General features: G+C 44.7%; 1 protein-coding gene across 1 annotated transcript in view; it reads right to left on the reverse strand.

The window, feature by feature from the left end:
• Nucleotides 1–1,437: 1,437 nt before the first annotated feature.
• The window catches only part of LOC110504199 (eIF-2-alpha kinase GCN2-like), a 28,225-nt gene continuing 5,488 nt past the window's right edge, over nt 1,438–24,174 (reverse strand). Inside the window, 31 exon segments of the mRNA XM_090219309.1 lie at nt 1,438–1,897; nt 4,618–4,733; nt 5,466–5,510; nt 6,427–6,495; nt 6,802–6,905; nt 7,306–7,364; nt 7,466–7,578; nt 7,968–8,054; nt 10,230–10,347; nt 14,197–14,219; nt 14,922–15,029; nt 15,120–15,254; nt 15,368–15,538; nt 15,706–15,771; nt 15,912–16,025; nt 16,537–16,705; nt 16,923–16,972; nt 17,153–17,274; nt 18,333–18,408; nt 18,814–19,050; nt 19,244–19,294; nt 19,398–19,499; nt 19,817–19,896; nt 19,997–20,063; nt 21,315–21,419; nt 21,978–22,100; nt 22,193–22,261; nt 22,788–22,851; nt 23,022–23,443; nt 23,583–23,737; nt 23,875–23,990. Coding sequence (XP_090075435.1) covers nt 1,840–1,897; nt 4,618–4,733; nt 5,466–5,510; nt 6,427–6,495; nt 6,802–6,905; nt 7,306–7,364; nt 7,466–7,578; nt 7,968–8,054; nt 10,230–10,347; nt 14,197–14,219; nt 14,922–15,029; nt 15,120–15,254; nt 15,368–15,538; nt 15,706–15,771; nt 15,912–16,025; nt 16,537–16,705; nt 16,923–16,972; nt 17,153–17,274; nt 18,333–18,408; nt 18,814–19,050; nt 19,244–19,294; nt 19,398–19,499; nt 19,817–19,896; nt 19,997–20,063; nt 21,315–21,419; nt 21,978–22,100; nt 22,193–22,261; nt 22,788–22,851; nt 23,022–23,443; nt 23,583–23,737; nt 23,875–23,990 — 3,394 coding nt within the window. The 3' untranslated portion in view covers nt 1,438–1,839.

The following is a 24,174-nucleotide window of genomic DNA, read 5'->3' on the forward strand; positions in this document are numbered from 1 at the left end:
TGGATCTCGACGGCTGAGTGGAGAGGATCCGAAGTCGCTGGGTCCATTCTTGGTCGGATTCTTCTGTTACGGTGCGTGAATGAGGACCCAAAAGCGAATCAACTTAAACAGAGCTTCTTTAATTACCAAACATAGGTAGGCTCAGATGGACCGGCAGATTCCGACAGGACAGGACAAGGTTACAGCAAACATGACGGCAGTCTGGTTCAGGCATGAATGACACAAACAAACAAGAATCCGACAAGGACAGGAGCAGAAACAGAGAGAGATATAGGGACCTAATCAGAGGGAAAAAGGGAACAGGTGGGGAACGGGGTGAATGGGTAGTTAGAGGAGACAAGGGACAGCTGGGGGAAAGCGAGGGAGAAAAGGTAACCTAACACGACCAGCAGAGGGAGACAGGGTGAAGGGAAAGGACAGAGACAAGACAACATGACAGTACATGACAGTACCAGTCAAAAGTTTGGACACCTACTCATTCATTGTAGAATAATTGTGAAGACATTAAAACTGATATAACACATATGGAATCATGTAGTCACTAAAAAAAAAAAGTTAAACAAATCAAAATATAATTTGAGATTCTTCAAACTAGCCACCCTTTGCCTTGACAGCTTTGCACACTCTTGGCATTCTCTCAACCAACTTCACCTGGAATGCTTTTCCAACAGTCTTGAAGGAATTTCCACATATGCTGAGCACTTTTTGGCTGCTTTTCCTTGACTCTGCGGTTCAACTGATCCCAAACCATCTCAATTGGGTTGAGGACAGGTCCTCTGAGGCAGCACTCCATCAATCTGTAAGCAAGGTTCGAAATATGTTTTTGTCAAATATATTGGTTTAGGCTTCTTGCTGCCAATTTGCAGTCTACAAATTATTTGTAATTATGTTATGGCCCCCTGACCATCCTCAAGAAAATAAAATCAGTCCGCGGCTGAATCTAGTTGATGATCCCTGGTTTAGAGGACTCTATGGATGAGGAATGCAATGGCCAGACCTCAGTCAGGGCTTCATAAAACGACAGACAGAAAAATACTGAGCCAGGAAGGGTTGAACGGACAACCTGAAGCATTCACACAGTGGACAGTGCCTCTGTTTCAACTTGTCAGTCACCATTTGCTCATAAACCTCAACACGAGGAAGTGAAGACTGCTCTGAAAACTCAATCACCTATTTGAGGTGCCTTTCTTTCCAAGGTTAGTGTCTTACAGCATAATGGTTTTTCCATACCATTGGAGTTCACATTCAACAGGAAAATGGAAATTTGTAGTAGTCAGTCAGTCGAAAACCCCATAGATATCTCAGTAATAGAATATCCACAGTCCATAGCTATTCATCAAGTTCCTCAGCTATGGTTGGAGCTGCTTTGTTGAAGACTACATTCTTTGTTCCCGCAGACTGCTGCAATCTCACAGAAGAGAACCACAAACTGAGGGAAAATATGAGATTTAATGCCATTATTCATCATGTCACTTTAAAAATATGGAATTGGCCATTTATTTGGAAATATAGCAACACTTTATCTGCAATCAAAAAAACATTCCTCTTCAGAATGTACATTAACCGTTACACATTAAGGCAGGTACAGTAAGAAGATGAGAAACCATTTTTTTGCCTTCTAGTTGTAGGGAGGAGCACAAAATGCAGTGAGGTTCAGAGCTGATTGTAACTGGATCACAATTTAACACTAAAAGTTCACTTTTGCCTTTAGGTTCACAGTCTCAAAAGGAAAGTCATCTTTCTAAACAGATACAGTTTCTCTACATAGAAAAGCGCCACAGGAAGCCTGTTGTGCTGGGAGCAGCTTGGAGCATGTCCTGAGCAGTAGCATCTTTGGTTTCACAGAAGAATATTGTAGTAATCGTCCTTGTAGCTGTACAAAACCACCACAGCAGCCCTGCAAAGACAACACACTCATTAAGTCCAAATACCAAAGCCCATTTCTCAATAATGCAATGTTTGTCCAAACAACTGCAAGTGGCCATTAGCAGGCTATGTTGAAGTACACTGAGCATACAAACTATTATAAACACCTGCTCTTTCCATGACAGAATGACCAGGTGAAAGCTATGATCCCTTATTGATGATGTCACCTGTTAAATCCCCTTCAAATCAGTCTCGAAGAAGGGGAGGTGACAGGTTAATGAAAGATTTTTAAGCCTGAGGACATGGATTGTGTATGTTTACCATTCAGAAGGTGAATGGGCAAGACAAAAGATTTAAGTGACTTTGAACGGGGTATGGTAGTAGGTGCCAGGTGCACCGGTTTGTGTCAAGAACTGCAACACTGCTGGGTTTCTCACGCTCAACAGTGTGTATCTAGAATGGTCCACCATCCAAAGGACATCCAGCCAACTTGACAACTGTGGGAAGTATTGTGTTCAACATGGGCCAGCATCCCTGTGGAACGCTTTTGACACCATGTAGAGTCCATGCCCCGACGAATAGATGCTGTTCTGAGGAAGGTGTTCTTAATGTTTTGAACTCTCTGTGTATACGTTTCCATATGTAAAGGGAATGCATAACAATTGCTATGGACATCAACGACAAACAACATAACCTATAACTGCTTTCTTGTGAAAGCCTACCACACCAGGTAAAGTTGGTTTGGGTAAGTTTTAACTGGCCGGCTCATTGTGGAAAAACAGCCTAATTGGACTATTCTTATTTCATTGTCACCATCATTATTGGCCCTTTCTTTTCATTCTTTCACAGAGTATTTCAGATGATCTGGCAGGCAGCGAGTTACGAGTCTGTTTTCAAGTAAATGAAAGAGTGGCTGTAGCTGCTGCTCAATGACTGCGGGGCCATATGGGCAGAGTAGTATATAGGCACGTTGCAGCCAGGCGGCTGTTTACTACTGTGGCCTTTGGACCACTTTCAGTGCCTTCAGAAAGTATTCCTACCCGTTGACGTATTCCACATGTTGTTGTGTTACAGCCTGAATTCAAAATTGATTACATTTTTTTTCTCCCCCTCACCCGTCTAAACACAATACCCAAACAATGACAAAGTGAAAACATGTTTTAGACATTTTTGCAAACACCCGAGTGAATGCTTTGTAGAAGCACCGTTGGCAGCGATTACAGCTGTACGTCTTTCTGGGTAAGTCTCTAAGAGCTTTCCCCACCTGGATTGTGCAACATTTCAATTATTGTCCTGCTGAAAGGTGAATTAATCTTCCACTGTCTGGTGGAAAGCAGACTGAACAAGGTTTTCCTCTAGGATTTTGTCTGTGCCAATCTCCATTCCATTTCTTTTTTATCCTGAAAAACTGCTCAGTCCTTAACGATTACAAACACACCCATAACACGATGCAGCTACCACTACGCTTGAAAATATGGGCTGTGGTACTCAGTAATGTGTTGTATTGGACTTGCACCAAACATAACACTTTGTATTCAGGACAAAAAGTTAATTGCGGGGTACAGACATGAGGTGGTCATTCAAAAATCATGTTAAACACTATTGCACACAGAGTGAGTCTGTGGCAACTTGTGACTTGTTAAGCAAATTTGTACTCCTGAACTTATTTAGGATTGCTATAACAAAGAGGTTAAATACTTATTGACTGACGACATTTCAGCTTTTCATTTTTTAGTAAAAATGTTGAAAAACACAAGTCCACTTGAACATTATGTGGTATTGTGTTTAGGTCAGTGACAAAAAAATCTCTATAACACAACGAAATGTGGAATAAGTCAAGGGGTGTGAATACCTTCTCAAGACACTGAATCCGGCCCTCTCAGTCACCTAGTTCAAGCGAAAACAAACACATAAAACCCACGGTGAATATCTCCATTGTTAGCAAATGACGGTAATTTATCAGTAAACACTTTCCCCTCATCGGTGAATGAGACACACAGGAGATTAAAACCAACTGCTCTGGATGGTTGATGAAGAGCCCTGAAAGAGCCAGAGAAATGGGCTCTTGCTTTCTTCTGTGTCATCTCCATTCATGAAAGAGAACATCCATCAAATCCAACATAGGCTCCTTGTTCTGAGCATCTAAATAAAACTAGGCAGGGAAAACCAAAAATGGAGAGGCTTTAGCCCAGTCTTTGAGCAGGGCTATAGGTAGCGAGGCTGATATTAGCCCAGTCCCCTGTACAGACAGCCTGCAGTGGAGCTTTAACGGTGCCTGTGACCTGGCCCAGGGCTCTGGGTGTCACTCACAATGGAGAAACTCAGACAGCAGTCAGACAGACAGGACAAATCCTTACCCCAAATGGAAATCTGATCATCTGAGGAGTTGGTGGTGTTTTATAGACTGTAATTATCTCTGATTGCTCTGTTTGAAGAATTGACTGACATCCACACACCTGGAGTGTGGGCTGGGGACCCGGAGTGTGGGCTGGGGACCTGGAGTGTGGGCTGGGGTTTTCTGGTGTTTGCTGGTCATAAAAGGAAGTCTGGTTTTTAAAGGGCCTTTAATGCTCTCGACCGTTTTCCTCAGGTTTCATGATTTTTTTAAATAAAAAAAGGCAAGTCAAGGCCTGAGTCAGAACCTGGGAGCGCACAGGGGGTCATGGGGTCTACAGCCCTGCTCTCACACTCTGGCTGGCCTGGGTTTGCCTGCCCTGGAACACACAGGGCCTGAAAAAAACAGCTACGTACCTTTTTAGGATTTTGAAGCAGTGGATCTCCTCACAGATGGACTTGAGGTAGCGCTGCTTGGGGAGACGTGACAGCAGATGTTTAACGCTGATGTTGAACTGCTCATCTCCATCAAACTGGAGAGAAGAGTGGCAGAAAGAGAGAGTGAGACAGAAACCAGCAATCAGACATTCAACATAGCGGCTGCGATCAAACAAGCAGGGCTGTTTATGTCGGCTGTAGTTACTGCGTCGGAGACTGTGTGTACATTCACTCCCCCATCTGCAGTTAAATGGTGGGAATTATAAAAGATAGATATGCGAGTCCCAGGCCCTCACGGCTCTGTGGGGTAATTAGTCTGTGTGATGCATGATTTCCTGTGAGTCTGGGCACACACACTGTGTATTGTAATTTGTTTTATACAGCGAAAGTGTTTTCTCTGACACTCACAAATCCACATGTGTGATGTGAGAGGGGAACTGTATAGGACCACCATTCATTTGGCGCGAGTGTTTGCTTAGTTATGCAACACTGCTTGTGTTCAGAGCATGTTTCTTAACACCATATAATTGACATTCTCATTTGTATTTTTTTTTATTTATGAAAGCCAGGGGTTCCTGGTTTCGTTTGGCAAGCCCTGCGGTCAGGAGTTTGGAATGTTAGATTACACTTTGTCCCAGCTGGTAACTCGTGGTGTTTGTGCGAGGGGGACAGGGCAGGTGACCTAAAGGGTCCTGGCAGGACTGCTGGCGGAGGACAGAGTGAAGGTGACAAGGAAGGAAACAGGACTTCCTCCCTCCTCTATCCTGCCAAGATATCCTTTATTGACTGTTTCAGATAGGTTATGATAAGCAGAGCTGGGTACAGACCTCCAATGACAGGAAGTTGATGAGAGTTGCCTTCGGGAGGTCCACCTGGGACGGAACAGAGGGAGGTGCTTTAAGACTCCACAAAGACAATGGATGTTATCTCACCATGTACTCCCAGACCACACTGTATATAGCATGTTGTCTGTTTTCTAAAGGAAGTAAATGTAACCACAGCAACCAAATATAAACTATAAATATCAAGACGCAGTGGCAACAAAAAACAGAAGGCTCAGTTCCTTCAGCTAAAGGTGATGAAGTTCATTTGCACAATGTGCTGTATCAATTTAGTCTGTGAGCAGAACATTGCCTCATTCCTGGTGCTCTCACCACCACTAAAGGGCACTACTGTAAAGGTCCCTCGCAGGAAATCATAGAACCATCAGCTTATGTTCCATCTATGCCTTTATATTATATTTTGAGAAAATTGCATTTCTCTTTAGTTAGGGGTATTACCTATGACAGGCAGGTAGGATTACTGATGACGTGATCTGGAGGCAGACTTCTAGCTCTGAGTAAATACATACCGGCATCAAGGCGATTATGTCTGTAATGTTTCAAATTCAATACCTCACGCTCCAGCATCTAGCCTCTAACTCTGATGGGAACCAGACACAAACATATGGAATGACAAATGTATTTGGAGTATGTCGTATCAGTAAATACTACGCTGTATAATTTACTCGGTGAATACCTCCTTTCAAATTTACTCCAAAACCACAAATAAACTAAATATGGTAGCAATTTAGCTCCAAATGGCTTGCCCTCTCCTTTTGTTTTCTGTTTATTGTTCTGCGGCAACTGGAATCACTTTGTAGCTATCTACCTCCAGGGGAACTCTAAATCCCACTGCACGTCGATGTTTGCTATTATAGCTATCAGCTAACTTCTGTCCTTATTTCACTATTATACACATGGATTCAACAGATAAGATGTAAAGCGGGGGAAACAGAAAATGACTTACAGCCAGAACTTCGATGTCATTGCTCTTGTTCTGTAAATTGCTAGCAAGATAATGCAATCTGGTTTGAATCTGAAAAGAAGAGGGTGAAAAAAAAGTCATTTTTCCAATGAAACTGGGAAACAAAAGCCCCTTCATCTTCACATGCAGTTGGGCTCCATGTGAGCCAATGCCGTTAACAACTGGGCTGGCCGCGTGCGTAAAAGCCGTCGTGTTGTCTGACCTTGACGGATGCCACCGTGCTAAAGTGAGAGAGAGCTGGGAACCACAGCCAGGGAGAGTTGTGTCGTGGTCGCCTGCGTGACTGGGCTGAGCTCAATCTGTTAAAAAGTCGACTTCGGGACAGGTATGAGTGACCGGAGTGATTGATTGACAGACCTGGGTCTCGTAGCGCCGTCTGCCGCTGGAGGACACCTTCTCTGGTGAGATAAGTAACACATTGATGTTACTGGAGGCGCTGCTCCCGTGCTGCTCTGACGATCCTGTCAAGTCACAGCACGTACACACACACACACACAAAATAATGAGATCATGGGAATATGCCTGAGCTGAGCTCCTCTCTGACTTAGCTGTCAGCCTTCTCACACCATCACCCAGACACCAGTAGACTGAGAAGCCATAATTGTTACCCAGACTAATACGGCCATTGTGCTGCATTAAGGTTCACATATACTGTGCATGTGAGCTAGAGGTGGTGTGAAATGTAACACCGTCATTAAATCACCTTGCAGCTCACATAGTCACCATCACCCTTTAATTATCCATTCAACACAGCTCTAACGCCATGCAGACGCTCGTATGAAATCCAACCCAGAACCAAGTCAATGGTAATGGAGGGTCATCCCTGTATACAGGGTGGAGAAGAAGGCTGTTCAACCGTACCTGAGGCATTGACGAGTGACCCCTTGGTGTTCTGAGGAGAGACAGTCTCAGAGGTTTCCCTGTTGGAGGAGAGACAAAACAGCTGTATGAGTCTCTTTCCCCAACAACACTGAACGTCTATTACAGAGATTGTGCGTGGGTTAATAAACCGTGTTGTCACCGGATATTTCTCTCCTCAAAGAATTTGGTCCGACATTTCTGAACAATGTGATCCACAAGGTCAGACTCTGGAATCCTCTTCTCTGACTGCCTTTCCTTCTCAAAGGACTTGACCTGGGGACACACGGGGGACAGGGAGGGGACACACGGGGGACAGGGAGGGGAAATTAGACCTGCTTCCAACACAAAACTTTCACTCTAAATTCTCATTTTTCATATCAAACTAATGTATACGTCAAACCATTTGGAATTCATATCAAGACCATTTACATGCACTAAGCTAACAGCACAGGTGCAGTCCAATTATTGTACAAGTAGGAGAAGTCGCCAACAAAGGCAAATTACATTTCAGACTACGTAGTCAGATGCTGGCCCAGAGACTGTATCAGAGTGCTGCATTCCAGCCAGGACTTCATATACAGTTACAGTAAAGAACAGTTACTATGTAAAGAGCTTTGAGCATCTGGAAAAGCGCTATATAAATCCATTTTCATTATAATTACCTTGATGTAGTTCCCGTCCTTGTCTGAGACAAGGGCCATGCAGGTGATGCCAGCCTGTCTACAGTGCTCCAGCATAGTCTCCTGGGACTGAACACAATGACACAGTCAGACACAGAGGGGAACAAGAAACACTAACACCAAAGCCATTCTGAGAGTTAGGCCAACTTTTAGAAATGTGAATATTGTACTAATTCTAGAATTACAGTTACATAGCATTGTTTAAATATTCCCTATGTAATGTTTAAATATTCCCTATGTAATGTTAAATGCTATGTAAATATTCCCTATGTAATGTTAAATGGGGAGCATACATGGCTGCCACAGAACGTGTGGCTCAGTTGGTAGAGACAGCCCTTGCAACGCCAGGGTTGTGTTCAACTCCCACGGGGGACTAATACGGGGGGAAAAAATACACAAAATGTATGCTCTGCTAAAATGTCAAATACATCATAATGCTCATTTGGGGTAAGGATTTGTCCCGTCTTCTGAGCTAATTGTGCACCGCCCTTACAGGACTCCCAATCACGGCCGGTTGTGATACAGCCTGGAACCAAACCAGGGTCTGTAGTGATGCCTTTAGCACGGAGATGCAGTGCCTCAGACCACTGCGCCACTCGAGGATAAACCTGCCCTCAGCCCCATGTTTCTCATGTACGATGACAGTGGGATTATGGGAAAAGTAGTTTGATGTGATGTGTTTAGTAAAAGGTGGGCTGTCTGTCTAAGAGTACGAGTTGGAAGCAGTCCAGGTGGTTTAGGGGTGTGCTAAAAGCTGGGTTCAGGCAGATTTCAGTGGCTCTCCTATGGCTCATCAGTTCCTGTGAAAACAGAGAGCGTGTGCCGTACGTTTGGACAACAGGATTGGAATGTTATAATAAAAATGTAAAAAAACTCCCCCATTTCACACATGTCAGAGCAGGTACTGTGGCAAGGATAGGAGAGAGAAAACAGGGATGGTTGAGATACCACTGGGCCATGGCAGCGTACGGTCTGGATAATTAAATGTGTGCTGGTGAAATGCTTCACTTGTGCCTCAAATTCCTCCAGAGCGGCAGAGTTTTGCTTGGAACGGAGAGCTGCTCTGCCCAGTGCCCAAACCTGGGCCTGTCCAGGTAGTGCAGTCACCTGTGGCTGTGTGTGAGCAGCAGAGCGGATTTATCCTAATCAAGTACAGCCAGACATGTTTCCTCCGGCAGGCAGAGCTGGGTCAGACCAGAACAGTAGACTACTGAGGAACATTCTCTGTGCTGTATATCACCTCTGCTCTGCTCTCCAGCAGTCTCACTCCCCCACCAGCTTCCTCACGGCGGCTCTATCACTGAGACAGACAGAGAGGGCCAACCAGCTTTCAGCCATATGCCTCCCAGGTGACCGCATGTGGAACGGGTTGACCATATTTGTCTAGTAAAAGCTAGAAAAGGCATTTATTTCACTGTACTTGTGCACGTGACAAAACGTGAAACAAGACCCAACAAAAATAAAGTGGAACCATCACCGGACGATAAATTAGCACTTACTGGAGATTTGACCAGTAAAAGCATGTGAAAGGGGTTAACATTAGACCATGAGGAAGGCGTCCTTTACCACTCTGATGTGTTAGACCGACATGCTGTCTCTCTCCTGCAGAGCTGTGTGAGCTCAGCTCTGTGGCTGGGAGGTCAGGGGGATGGAGTTGAGCAATCAGTGATGTTATAGAGTTTGCGATGGGAGCAACTGAAAAAGTAGAGAGGGAGGATACTAGAGGGCAAGAGGGAGTGAGAAAGGGTGAACGTAAGAGGGCAGGGGGAGCAGAGCAGTCGGCTGCACGCTCTGCCAGAGGGAGACACACAGACACCTCCTGGCCTGAGATCAGGCCGTCACGTAAACATGAAGAATGTGAGAGGCATGGCCCCAGCCACATTCACCAGGGTGATAACTACACAGCAACACTTCTCAGGTTAGAGTTGGTCAACAGACTTCACCAACAAACCGAAAATAAAAACTGCTTATAGAAGTCTTTACAGTAACAGAGATGATGAAAGTCGGCCAAGGAAACAACTGGGCATCGTGTTTCTTAAACGTGATACTCTAACAGACTTATATGAAAGGAAACTCAAAAAGGATCCCGTTTCCCTGAGTGTTTACAGTTCCACATACGGTCAAGGTAAATAACTTCACAGGCAGTTTGGTCCGCCTGTCCATGTGGGGTAGAATAGAATGGTGTCGCCCCCTGTTGGTTAGGTATTGTCACAGCAGAAGTGCTACGGGCTGCTCATCACTGACCTGTGACACGTCATAGACAATGTCAGTAGAAACCCCTGCTGTCCACAGCTTCTGGACCACGTTGATGGCTCGGCCCATGGAGATGTGGCCTACTGGTACCACCAGCACGTCACACGAACTGAGAGACGCAGAGAGTTAGGTTAAAACCTGCTCACACACACACACAGAGAGTTAGGTTAAAACCTCTTGAAGCTAGGGGGCACTATTTTTATGTTTGGAAAAATAACGTTCCCGAAGTAAACGGCCTATTTCTCAGGACCAGATACTAGAATATGCATATAATTGACAGATTAGGATAGAAAACACTCTAAAGTTTCCAAAACGGTCAAAATATTGTCTGTGAGTATAACAGAACTGATATAGCAGGCAAAACCCTGAGGAAAATCAAACCATGAAGTGGCTTATATTTTGCAAACTCCATGTTCCATAGCCTGCCTTTGCTCCATTTAAAAGGATATCAATTATCGCTTCCTCAAGGTATCAGTCTTTAGACATAGTTTCAGGCTTTTATTTTTGAAAAATGAGCGAGAAAGATAACATTTATTTATTTTACCTTTATTTAACCAGGTAGGCAAGTTGAGAACAAGTTCTCATTTACAATTGCGACCTGGCCAAGATAAAGCAAAGCAGTTCAACACATACAACGACACAGAGTTACACATGGAGTAAAACAAACATACAGTAAATAATACAGTATAAACAAGTCTATATACGATGTGAGCAAATGAGGTGAGATAAGGGAGGTAAAGGCAAAAAAAGGCCATGGTGGCAAAGTAAATACAATATAGCAAGTAAAACACTGGAATGGTAGATTTGCAGTGGAAGAATGTGCAAAGTAGAAATAAAAATAATGGGGTGCAAAGGAGCAAAATAAATAAATAAATAAATAAAATACAGTAGGGAAAGAGGTAGATGTTTGGGTAAATTATAGGTGGGCTATGTACAGGTGCAGTAATCTGTGAGCTGCTCTGACAGTTGGTGCTTAAAGCTAGTGAGGGAGATAAGTGTTTCCAGTTTCAGAGATTTTTGTAGTTCGTTCCAGTCATTGGCAGCAGAGAACTGGAAGGAGAGGCGGCCAAAGTAAGAATTGGTTTTGGGGGTGACTAGAGAGATATACCTTCTGGAGCGTGTGCTACAGGTGGGAGATGCTATGGTGACCAGCGAGCTGAGATAAGGGGAGACTTTACCTAGCAGGGTCTTGTAGATGACATGGAGCCAGTGGGTTTGGCGACGAGAATGAAGCGAGGGCCAGCCAACGAGAGCGTACAGGTCGCAATGGTGGGTAGTATATGGGGCTTTGGTGACAAAACGGATTGCACTGTGATAGACTGCATCCAATTTGTTGAGTAGGGTATTGGAGGCTATTTTGTAAATGACATCGCCGAAGTCGAGGATCGGTAGGATGGTCAGTTTTACAAGGGTATGTTTGGCAGCATGAGTGAAGCATGCTTTGTTGCGAAATAGGAAGCCAATTCTAGATTTAACTTTGCATTGGAGATGTTTGATATGGGTCTGGAAGGAGAGTTTACCATCTAACCAGACACCTAAGTATTTGTAGTTGTCCACGTATTCTAAGTCAGAGCCGTCCAGAGTAGTGATGTTGGACAGGCGGGCAGGTGCAGGTAGCGATTGGTTGAAGAGCATGCATTTAGTTTTACTTGTATTTAAGAGCAATTGGAGGCCACGGAAGGAGAGTTGTATGGCATTGAAGCTTGCCTGGAGGGTTGTTAACACAGTGTCCAAAGAAGGGCCAGAAGTATACAGAATGGTGTCGTCTGCGTAGAGGTGGATCAGAGACTCACCAGCAGCAAGAGCGACCTCATTGATGTATACAGAGAAGAGAGTCGGTCCAAGAATTGAACCCTGTGGCACCCCCATAGAGACTGCCAGAGGTCCGGACAGCAGACCCTCCGATTTGCCACACTGAACTCTATCAGAGGAGTAGTTGGTGAACCAGGCGAGGCAATCATTTGAGAAACCAAGGCTGTCGAGTCTGCCGATGAGGATGACAGAGTCGAAAGCCTTGGCCAGATCAATGAATACGGCTGCACAGTAATGTTTCTTATCGATGGTGGTTAAGATATCGTTTAGGACCTTGAGCGTGGCTGAGGTGCACCCATGACCAGCTCTGAAACCAGATTGCATAGCAGAGAAGGTATGGTGAGATTCGAAATGGTCGGTAATCTGTTTGTTTGTTGACTTGGCTTTCAAAGACCTTAGAAAGGCATGGTAGGATAGATATAGGTCTGTAGCAGTTTGGGTCAAGAGTGTCCCCCCCTTTGAAGAGGGGGATGACCGCAGCTGCTTTCCAATCTTTGGGAATCTCAGACGACACGAAAGAGAGGCACGAAAGAGAGGTTGAACAGGCTAGTAATAGGGGTGGCAACAATTTCGGCAGATAATTTTAGAAAGAAAGGGTCCAGATTGTCTAGCCCGGCTGATTTGTAGGGGTCCAGATTTTGCAGCTCTTTCAGAACATCAGCTGAACGGATTTGGGAGAAGGAGAAATGGGGAAGGCTTGGGCGAGTTGCTGTGAGGGGTGCTGTGCTGTTGACCGGGGTAGGAGTAGCCAGGTGGAAAGCATGGCCAGCCGTAGAAAAATGCTTATTGAAATTCTCAATTACTGTGGATTTATCAGTGGTGACAGTGTTTCCTATCTTCAGTGCAGTGGGCAGCTGAGAGGAGGTGTTCTTATTCTCCATGGACTTTACTGTGTCCCAGAACTTTTTAGAGTTAGTGTTGCAGGAAGCAAATTTCTGCTTGAAAAAGCTAGCCTTGGCTTTTCTAACTGCCTCTGTATAATGGTTTCTAGCTTCCCTGAACAGCTGCATATCACGGGGGCTGTTCGATGCTAATGCAGAACGCCATAGGATGTTTTTGTGTTGGTTAAGGGCAGTCAGGTCTGGGGAGAACCAAGGGCTATATCTGTTCCTGGTTCTAAATTTCTTGAATGGGGCATCCCTATTTAAGATCGTTAGGAAGGCATTTAAAAAAAAATATCCTCTACTGACGGGATGAGATCAATATCCTTCCAGGATACCCCGGCCAGGTCGATTAGAAAGGCCTGCTCGCTGAAGTGTTTCAGGGAGCGTTTGACAGTGATGAGTGGAGGTCGTTTGACCGCTGACCCATTACGGATGCAGGCAATGAGGCAGTGATCGCTGAGATCTTGGTTGAAGACAGCAGAGGTGTATTTAGTGGGCAAGTTGGTTAGGATGATATCTATGAGGGTGCCCCTGTTTAAGGCTTTGGGGAGGTACCTGGTAGGTTCATTGATCATTTGTGTGAGATTGAGGGCATCAAGCTTAGATTGTAGGATGGCTGGGGTGTTAAGCATGTTCCAGTTTAGGTCGCCTAGCAGCACGAGCTCTGAAGATAGATGGGGGGCAATCAGTTCACATATGGTGTCCAAAGCACAGCTGGGGGCAGAGGGTGGTCTATAGCAGGCGGCAACGGTGAGAGACTTGTTTTTAGAGAGGTGGATTTTTAAAAGTAGAAGTTCAAATTGTTTGGGTACAGACCTGGATAGTAGGACAGAACTCTGCAGGCTATCTTTGCAGTAGATTGCAACACCGCCCCCTTTGGCAGTTCTATCTTGTCTGAAAATGTTGTAGTTTTGGGATTACAATTTCAGAATTTTTGGTGGTCTTCCTAAGCCAGGATTCAGACACAGCTAGAACATCCGGGTGTCATTGTATGAGATAAGAGTCATTGTATGGCCAGGTGGCAGCAGCGTTTTGCTTGGCGCAACAGAGTTTGGGCAGCCATTGCCTTTCCCTCTATGACTGAAAAAGACAGTTGATATATTATCGACTATATATATTATTAAAACAACCTGATGATTGATTATAAAAAAATGTTTGACATGTTTTTGTGGACATTACGGATACTATTTGGAATTTGTCTGCGTTGTCGTGACCGCTCTTTCCTGTGGATTTCTGAACATACAGTGCCGTTTGTTTGGCACGTTATTTTGGATATAAAAATAATCTTTATGGAACAAAAGGAACATTTATTGTGTAACTGGGAGTCTCGTGAGTGAAAACATCTGGAGATTAAAGGTAAACGATTAATTTGATTGCTTTTCTGAATTTCGTGACCAAGCTACTTGATGCTAGGTGTTCATAATGTTTTGTTGAGCGATCGATAAACTTACAAACGCTTGGATTGCTTTCGCTGTAAAGCATATTTTCAAAATCTGACACGACAGGTGGATAAACAAAAGGCTAAGCTGTGTTTTCCTATATTGCACTTGTGATTTCATGAATATAAATAGTTTTAGTAATATTATTTGAATGTGGCGCTATGCAATTCAGCGGTTGTTGATGACAATTATCCCGCTAAAGGGATGGCTAGCGTCAAGAAGAAGAAAAGAAAACCTGCTCACACACACACACAGAGAGAGTTAGGTTAAAACCTGCTCACACACACACAGAGAGAGTTAGGTTCAAACCTGCTCACACACAGACAGAGTTCCACACACATTCTGAGTTAATTACAGAGGGGTTAGACCCATCAACTGTCATTGTACAGTATAGAAAAATGTGAGCCTTTCCCAAAACAGAAACATTTTAGAGGCTGGATAATAACGGACATGAATTTTAATGGAGGCTCAAAGTAATAAGCCATCATCAAATATGACCTTCTGTATCTTTGGGTCATTAACACTGATTAATAGTTAATAGTACTCACCGGCTCTTCCATGCTGGCCAGGGCAGCACAGACTTTGTCCAGAGCCAAACTGGCCCCTACTGCCGAAGGGACAGGAGCAGAGGACGCTGGGCCACGGAACTCAAGGATCTACAGGAAGAGAACCCTGATAAGGACTAAACCCTGATAGTTAAACACCTCCAAGGACCTGAGCAGGAGGGTGGTAGATGGGGACATTACCAGGTGGTCGTATCTCCCTCCTGCAGCCATGATGTCTGGCGCTGCGCGTCTGCGTTTCTTGATGAAGGCCACAAACTGGAAGATGACCCCACAATGGTGTTGCACCTTATAAACCAGACCCAGGTTTACCACCACCTACAAGACACAAATATGAGAATCAATCAATCTAGAAATCCACAGGAAAACACACGCAATGCCATTCTCTTTATACACCAGACTGAGTAAGAGTTAGGAAGTGGGAGATCTACCTGTAGCTTGACTCCCAGGCTCCTGAGCAGGCCAGTGAGTTCCTCCGGGTCTTTAAGGCCCTGCTTTGCCAGCTGGGTGACTGCAGTCTTCTATTTGGTCAGAGAGGTGATGAGGGGGACCAGGTCCTGCAGGTCTCCTTTCTGCTCTATGTATTTATACAGAGTCTGCAACTGACAGGGAGAGACAGAAAACATCAGACACAGAAAATACATTCTGTGGTTGAGAGCAAGGCAGTGTTCAAGAAAGGCGGACCCTGAGCAGAGAAAACTCGAGACACTGATGAATTCACCAGACCGGTCGTAAGCACCAGAGGCCAGAGACAACAGGAGGTACTTACACTGTTGTTGGACAGGGACAGGTTACAGAACTTGGCCTCCACCTCTCTCCTGGTCAGCTTTTCACTCTATGAACAGAGACAGGATACCATTTTAGAGTTACAGTTGTAGAACAAAGATGTAACAGACAACTTATATACACCACACAATGTGCGCATGCATGGTGTGTGTTTAACTTGTACATGAGCGCTGTGTGCGTAGTACTAACCATGGCGTCACAGAGGATGCTGGATGCGTGGCTCAGTTTGTCCTCGGGGATGCCGCTGTGTAACAGGACGGCCTTCAGCAGGCTGGTGTGGTTCAGGTAGATGTGGTAGTTCCTCTCATAACACAACATCCAACAACACACCATTACACCACCCAGCAGTTTCTCTCCTGGTAGAGAGGTTGGTAGTTCCTCTCCTAACAGCATCATCAAAACACAATTACAACTGTGCACAATTACAGTCCAACCTCATCCCTAAAGCACTACTGTAGGACTGCTCAGCTGCCCTCTCGTCCAGAGTGACATACATTCTTAAAAGCTTTCACACACACAGAGGTAGACCCTTTTAGAGGGGTCCTGGAGGCATGCTGGTCTTTTAGCAGAGCAAAGCAGGCCTGGGTTGGAATGGGTTTGTGCTGGGTGAACTGGGCCTCCTGCACTGTCTAGAACTCAGGGAGTGAACAGGTCTGTGACCAGAGCTAGACAGAGACTGGACAGTAGTGTCTGTGCCTGAGGCGAGACAGGGAGTGTACTGAAAAGGACAATATGGTCTGTGACTTTAGCTAGACTGACAGGGGTAGTAACATGGTACGAGGAATTACTAGACGGAGTGGTAACAGTGTGGTACCTGCAGGACACTGAACTCCTGGATAATCTCTGAGATGGTGAAAATGGTCTCAGCGTCAGGCAGCAGGCTATTAGTGACGGGGACAATGACGTCAAAGGAACACTCCAGCAGCTCCCTGGGGTGAGCTCTGTCCAGCTTTCTGGGCCGGAACACACGCTCAATGCTCCACCTGCACACTCACACCATTACAATGGACATAAACACGCTCGATGCTGTACCCACACACACACACACACACACACACACCATTACAATTGACATAAACAAACGCTCAATGCTCCACCTGCACACACACACACACAGGATAACATTGAGGTTTATCAAAGACTGAACATGCATATGAAATGGATAGATTCAAGTATTCAGTGATTGACTATGAGATTTACCTCTTGAAATGGGTAATATTATTTCTGGCCACAAATCTTGCGAATGCAATCTGGAATGGATACAAAAGAGAATAAGTAAACAGTGCATGCAAGACGACAATAAATCACTGTGGAAACACAGTTAGTCCCAGGGTTGTCCCGGGGTTGTTCTGGCCCTAGTCCACTGAGTGCTGGGATCACTGAGGGCTAGTTAACGGGGCGTGTAGTACTTCCTGCTTCCTGATGCTCACCCGGAGGTCGTAGGGCAAGGTGACCAGCATGCCACTGTGATCCATCAAGCAAGAAGGCTCACTGCCTTCATACAGCTTCCTGTTCCTGGGGAGGAGCAGGAGGGTCTGGAGACGCACAGCCCCTGGAAAGACAGCCACAGAGACACTAATGTAAATGTATGATAATAAGTTCAGCATACACTGATCAAATTATAAATGCAAAATGCAACAATTTCAAAGATTAAGCCCTAATCTATGGATTTCACATGACTGGGAATACAGATATGCATCTGTTGGTCACAGATACTTTAAAAAGGTAGGGCGTGGATCAGAAAACCAGTCAGTATCTGGTGTGACCACCATTTGCCTCATGCAGCATGACATCTCCTTTGCATAGACTTGATCAGGCTGTTGATTGTGGTCTGTGGAATGCTGTCCCGCTCTTTAATGGCTGTGTGAAGTTTCTGGATATTAACAGGAGCATCTCAAACATGCTCAATAGGTGACATGTCTGGTGAGTATGCAGGCCATGGAAGAACAAGGACATTTTCAGCTTCCAGGAATTGTGTCCAGATCCTTGCGACACGGGGCTGTGCTGAAACATGAGGTGATGGCGGCGGATGAATGGTATGGCAATGGGCCTCAGGATCTCGTCACGGCGTCGCTGTGCATTCAAATTGCCCTTGATAAAATGCAATTGTGTTCGTTGCCCGTAGCTTATACCTTCCCATAACATAACCCCACCACCACCATGGGGCACTCTGTTCACAACACTGGAATCAGCAAACCTCTCGCCCACACAACGCCATTCATGCAGTCTGCCATCTGCCCAGTACAGTTGAAACTGGGGTTCATCGTGTGCAAAGCTGTCATCAAGGCAAAGGGTGGCTACTTTGAAGAATCTAAAATATATTTGGATTTGTTTAACACTTGTGGTTACTACATAATTCCATGTGTTAATTCATAGTTTTGATGCTTTCACTATTATTCTACAATGTCGAAAATAGTAAAAATAAAGAAAAACCCTTGAATGAGTAGGTGTTCTAAAACTTTTGACTGGTACTGTATATGAACAGATGTTCAAGTCAAGGCCCCAGTGAGGTCTTCATAGCAGCAACTTTAAAGTGGAATGGGTCAAGTCATTTGCCCAAGAGAGTAAACAACTTCAGCTCTTAAAATAAGAGTCTGAATCTGGACTCACCATGTTTCTTGAAGATCCTGGTGATTGTTTCGTACACATACGGTTGCAATCTGGCACTGTTGAAGTTAAAGTTGCCCTGCAGCAAAACAAAACGCAGTCTGTTAGGAATCAAAAGGCATCGATGAAAGCTCAAACAGTCCCGCCATTATGTGAACCAGATGACAGGAGATCTGTATGATCACAGAAGCAGCATCATTACTGTGTCTACAGTGACACCTACAGGAGGAGATGGGTAGCTCTTCCTACTTTGGACTATTGGACCACTCTATTCTGCGTTCAACAATTTCTTCAATACCGGTCTGTCACAAACAATGGTTTGAGATGCTATGACGTGGTAGAGAGGACAGTGATGCCCAAGTGTTCATGTCTGGTTGGCTTTGGGTTGTGTTTGTGTGGTAGTCCGCTAGGACAGGTTTGAGGGTCTGCTCCACTGCGTCAGTGGGTAGGCCTGGTACCTTGCCCGGGGCAGTAGGCCTGGTACCTTGTGGAGGTCGATATCGTAGGTGTAGTCCATGACGGGGGAGGTGATCTGGGAGAACAGCTGGTTGACCATGGTGCGGTAGGCCTTGCCATTGACGTTAGCCATGGTGTGCTGCAGGACCTCGTGGAGCTCCGACTCCTCCATCTGGGGCGGGGGCAGCAGATCACTCTTCAGGAGTTCCTGGGCCGTGGGACGCAGGGCCGGGTCATGGTTCAGCAGCTAGCCAATAACCTTCATCTGAGATAAGACACAGGGCTAGGGATCAGTCTATCAAAGTCAAACTGCCTATACTGTGTAATGTCACTCAGTTTGGTTTCATTAACAACTTCCCATTGTGGGACGATAAAGTGAACTACTACTTCTACATAGCTCCCTGAAGTTGTGTGAAAGTATAACTTGTGTAACATGAATTGAATACGTCCTTCCTCACCTGCGTTCCACTCTTATACTCAGGGAAATCTTCAGGGAAGTTGATGTCCTCCTGCAGAGTGGAATGACAGAGTAATGGGACAGTGATGAAGGAGTGAGACCCTTCCCGTGGCCCCCCCGCCCCAGTCTGTGTTCTCTGTGCTGGACAGACTGACCATGCGCAGCTGGCTCAGGACTGAGATTCGTTCAGAGCCGGTGGTCATGGGTCGGTAGGATATCTCAAACAGGATAATACCCAAGCTAAACAGATCCACTTTCTAAGGAGAAACACAGATCACAGGATGAGCCCTCTTCCCTTTGTCTGGTATATACAATCAATCCTGAATTATATATTTCCTAGTGAGGATACAGTAACACTGTTGGAAAACCTTGAACTACCTCTAAACAGATAGAGGACACTAGTCTATGCTCCACCCAGGAGTCAAGGCCCTTAATTCATTACAAGATATTATAATTCCTAGACTACTTTTGAGATTACATTTTTGGATGAATGATTGTTCTGAGACAGTTTCTTAAAGTCTTTATTTTATTCTTCTGAATTGACGTTGGTGTGTGTTCCATTTATATTTCTTGCCTGTTTGTAAGTGGCGTTGGTATTTCCTTACACCTCTGGGCTGAAATATAGGGCAGTACCAACCATACCAGTCATATTCCCTATTCAGAAATAAAATATACATAATCAATTTAGCAAATATACAGTCCCTGAGACACTTTATAAGCTAGTTAGATAAGGATGGATTTTGCTTCTCAGTACCTGTTTGGTCCGGTTTGGGAATCAGAACAGAGCCACTCTCCTCAATATTCAGTATACTTGCTGCGGCCTGTAGGGAAGAGACGATTTCTACAAAGTCAGTTCTTTGTTCATTCTTGAGTTATTTGGGAAACACAGAACAAAAAGAAATACTCTAACTTTTTTAAAGCGTCAACATTCCACTTTAGCCAGAAGATTCCGACCCTACAGTTTTGCTTGTTTACACTGAGCTGCACTGGGGTCGGAAACACCATCATGGTTAGATTAAGACTTGTGACTGATGACTTGAAATTGCCTTGATTGTTGACCAATGACCAGTCATCAGCATTGGCACAAAGGCAGGCTTGCATATCCAGAGATTAAGGACCAGAAAGCACTTGTTTATGTAGGCCTATATTATTTAATTGATCATTTCCTATTTCATATAGGCCTAGTTTGGGTGGCTACTGGCTGGCTATATGTCTAAAGATAGCTGTAACATTGCATTATGGGATGATAATATATTTTGGTGAATTAATTATGGTATTTGTGAGGAAGAAAAGGGCTTAACCAGTTCAGATGGCAATGAGCATTGGAAATGACAACTACAAATGCAGGCCGAAAAACTGTTTATTTCTGCATCTTGCATTTTTAAAATGCATCAGCGTTTATGGCTATAATGAGAAGTTACATTTGTGCAGCTGTTGTGCGTGCATGGTCGCGAACTTTGAACACTGCTTTTTGGGGGTTGTGAGAGAAAAAAAAAGTTTGATAACTACTGAGCTAGCAAACAGATTGCTGATTTGCTTTACAGCTATAGGATTGGGCGCAGTGTAAACATCAAATTGTAGGAGAGAGTATTGCCATAAAAATACAGCTCAAAAAAAATGTTGGTGATCAAGAATACTAACTGTTTACTTTACAAGCTCACCAGAAATGGAGCATCAAGCAACAATTACTAGCATAGGCCTTAGTGGTCTTCTGGTATGTCAAAATTGCTTGAAAATAATAAATTACTTATGAAGCTTGCCTTTGGATTTTGTTAATAACATTATTACATAATCTAAATGTGTTATAGACAATGAAAAGGGCTGTCTGGTAGCCTCAAACAGACAAAGATTTGTAATTGAACAAGTCATTTCATGTATAGATTATGTTTTAGCTGACTTAAAAACTACTCGACTTGCGCTTATAATGCACGACTTGGACAGAACTTGAGACTCAACCCGTTCTACTTGGACTTGAGAACACGGCTTTAGAGACCTCAACATGAACTTCAAGGTATCAGTTAATGAATCTCCATCAAGAGGAGACAGCGGAACCCGAGGACATTAAGGCATACCACACTAGCAGGATGGTCTGTGGCCAGGCCAAAGTCTCCAATTTTCACATGGTCCTGAGCGTCCAAGAAAATGTTGACAGGCTTGAGGTCTCGATGAATCATCCCCTGTTTTAAGGATGGAGGTGATCAATTAGTGCTAATTGGATCCATTGCTGAAAGCATGTCACATGCATGCCATCATTGTTGTTCTAAGCTGTGCTTTGACAGCTTGGAAGGAAGGAACATGCATACCAAAACATTTGATTGTGTGAGAAAAAGAGAAGAGGGTCCTTTAAAACAATTTTGCATCAAACACATTTCAAAAAACACTATGAATAAAGTCAAAATTCCCATAGATACAATTTTGCAAAGGTGGAGAATGAGTCATCATCAATTCCTACAGGACAAATGATATCCCACTTCAATTCCCACTATGAACCTAGAAAAACCTTTGACATTGGGATCTGAAGAATTAGCAGATACTTGGAGTGGAACAGTAGAATCACAAGCAGTGACTGTCCTGGACTCCCTCCTTCCTAACCGATTGTGACAGGACAGTCCCACCTCTCTCCTCAAAGTCTCGGCTCTTAAACGTTACATCTCTGTTCCACACCCTGAAACAGACATTGAACCCTGCAGTACACTCTGAGGAGGACACTAATTAGGGAGGGTTCACAGACACACCTGTTGGTGGATGTAGGCCAGGCCATCCAGGATCTCCCTGAAGAACCTCCACAGGCGACTGTTGTCCTGATGGAGGCCCTGGTCAATGGTGTCTCGTAAAGTGCTTTTTTCACAGTATTCCATCTGGAGGGAGGAGAGAACACAGGTTAGATATTAGACATAGAACAGTGTCCTCTAGTGGGGTATTAGTTGAGTGCTAGTGAACGGAGCTTTACCTGGATGTAAAGATAAAGAGAGTCTGTGCTCTCTATCGTGTCGCCACCCATTCTATTGCTTGGCTCTTCCTGAGGGATGGTGGTTACATTGATTCAGTTGATGAAAGTAACACACAAATTGGTGATAATATATGTGACTGAATTCAAGGTGAGCTTTTGTCAACTTTTCAAGATTGGCTTTTTTTTTTTACACAAGTACACTCAGAGCTCCAAAATGGTATATCACGTAGTCGAGAGGAAACATGGGAAAGTTATGCTTCTTTGAAATCTGAGTAACTTGTCATCCCACTTTGGAGAAAAGTAGGAGAAGAATGCCCTTGAACGATTTTCACGCTTTCTAGAGAGCTCTTCTTTGTTTACGCCCCTATTAAGCATCGTTCACAATCTCTTATGCCTTAGCCCCACCCATTTCTTTAAGAATTCACATGTAAAAGCACATGTCAGCATGGCATTGTCCTCCAGGAAGTAATATCTCTATCGTCTCCATTCATTATCTCAGCCAATCATGGATCTTGCCTTTCTCCATACATAGTGCTTTTTCTATGGCTAAACTTCAAATGCCTACGATTCTGAATCAGGTCACATAAACACTAACCTGGGATATGCTGCCATCTCCATTGTCAACAATTATGTCACTCTCTGAGTCACTGTTTGAAGGGCTAGACGCAAACAAACCAAAAAAAATACTAAAAGTAAATAATTTTAGTTCCATATATCAAGTTCACAGAGCATTTACAACATGAAACAAACCTCCGATCGATGCTACTATACCGTCAAGACAATTTTGTACAGCACACTCCAATAGTTCTAATGCCTTAGGAGAACTCACAGGAACGAGGCACAGAAAACATCATCATCCTCGTCGCTGGACTCGTGACCACTGCACTTGGCGCTAGATGACCTCTCGATGGAGGTGCTCCACTCCACCGAGCTCGCCGGGGCAGGGGGTGGGGCGTTACCCTCCACGTTGTCAAGCATGCCGATTCCCAGCTCGTTGGGGCCCAGAGAAGGGGCTCGGACCGGAGGCAGTTTCTCCGCTGTGCGCCGGGGCTCTGTGCTGTCTGAGCTCAGGATCCCCGTAGAGGGGGTCTCATGCCTCTCGATCCAGGCGTTGTAGTAGCGGACGATGTTCTCATGGTTGAGGCGTGACAGCAGCGTCACCTCACCTTTGATCCTACGGAACTGCTTACTGGCCGGGTTCACCTGGATACGCTTCACAGCATAGTAACATCCATCCAGCTTGTTCTGGACCTGCACATAACGAGAGGATGGAAAGAGACAAAAAGTTGGGTCAGGAGACAAACAATATGTGAACAATAACCATGGACTTAATGAAAGGGAAAGGCTAGGAATGCTACTGTCAGCTATGCTATATTAAAACACGGGTTACCTTGATAACGGCACCAAAAGCTACTTTCCCCAGCAACTGTAACTCCTCAAACTCGTTGAAGTAGCGTGAGAACTGCCTCTGTAGCCCAGTGCTGAACGGAGCATTGAGGATGTGACTGTGAGGGATGACCGACGACGCAAAGTCATCACCAATGTCTGGGAGGACAGAATACAGCCGTTAGGATTCTACATAGTGAATCAAGCCTCTTAAAAAAAGGCAACCATTTTTTCACAACATTATAGTCTTGGAGACTGAAAATATCTAGTGGCCCTGATCTGAACACAGTTGTCACCTTCTGGACTAGCGTCCTGGCACTGTGGAGGGGTCTTCGGAGGTGGAGGGTTGAGGAAGGGGTGGTCCAACAGCTGCTGGGTGTTCCAGCGGTCAGCATCATTCAGACACACACACCTACCACACAGAACAGAGAATGGTGCATTTAGCATGGAAACCTCCAAAAGAACAGAGCTGACGTTCCTGGAGTGGCCCATCAACATCTAATCCTCTGGTCCACATTGTGTTACTCTGCATCCACACAGCAGTTCATTAAGATTGGCACCCAAATACAGAGGACGAGCTCTGACAGCCAAGCCCT

Source organism: Oncorhynchus mykiss, chromosome 25, assembly GCF_057628025.1.
Source record: "Oncorhynchus mykiss isolate SJ-2025 chromosome 25, ASM5762802v1, whole genome shotgun sequence".
NCBI classification, from domain to species: Eukaryota; Metazoa; Chordata; class Actinopteri; order Salmoniformes; family Salmonidae; genus Oncorhynchus; species Oncorhynchus mykiss.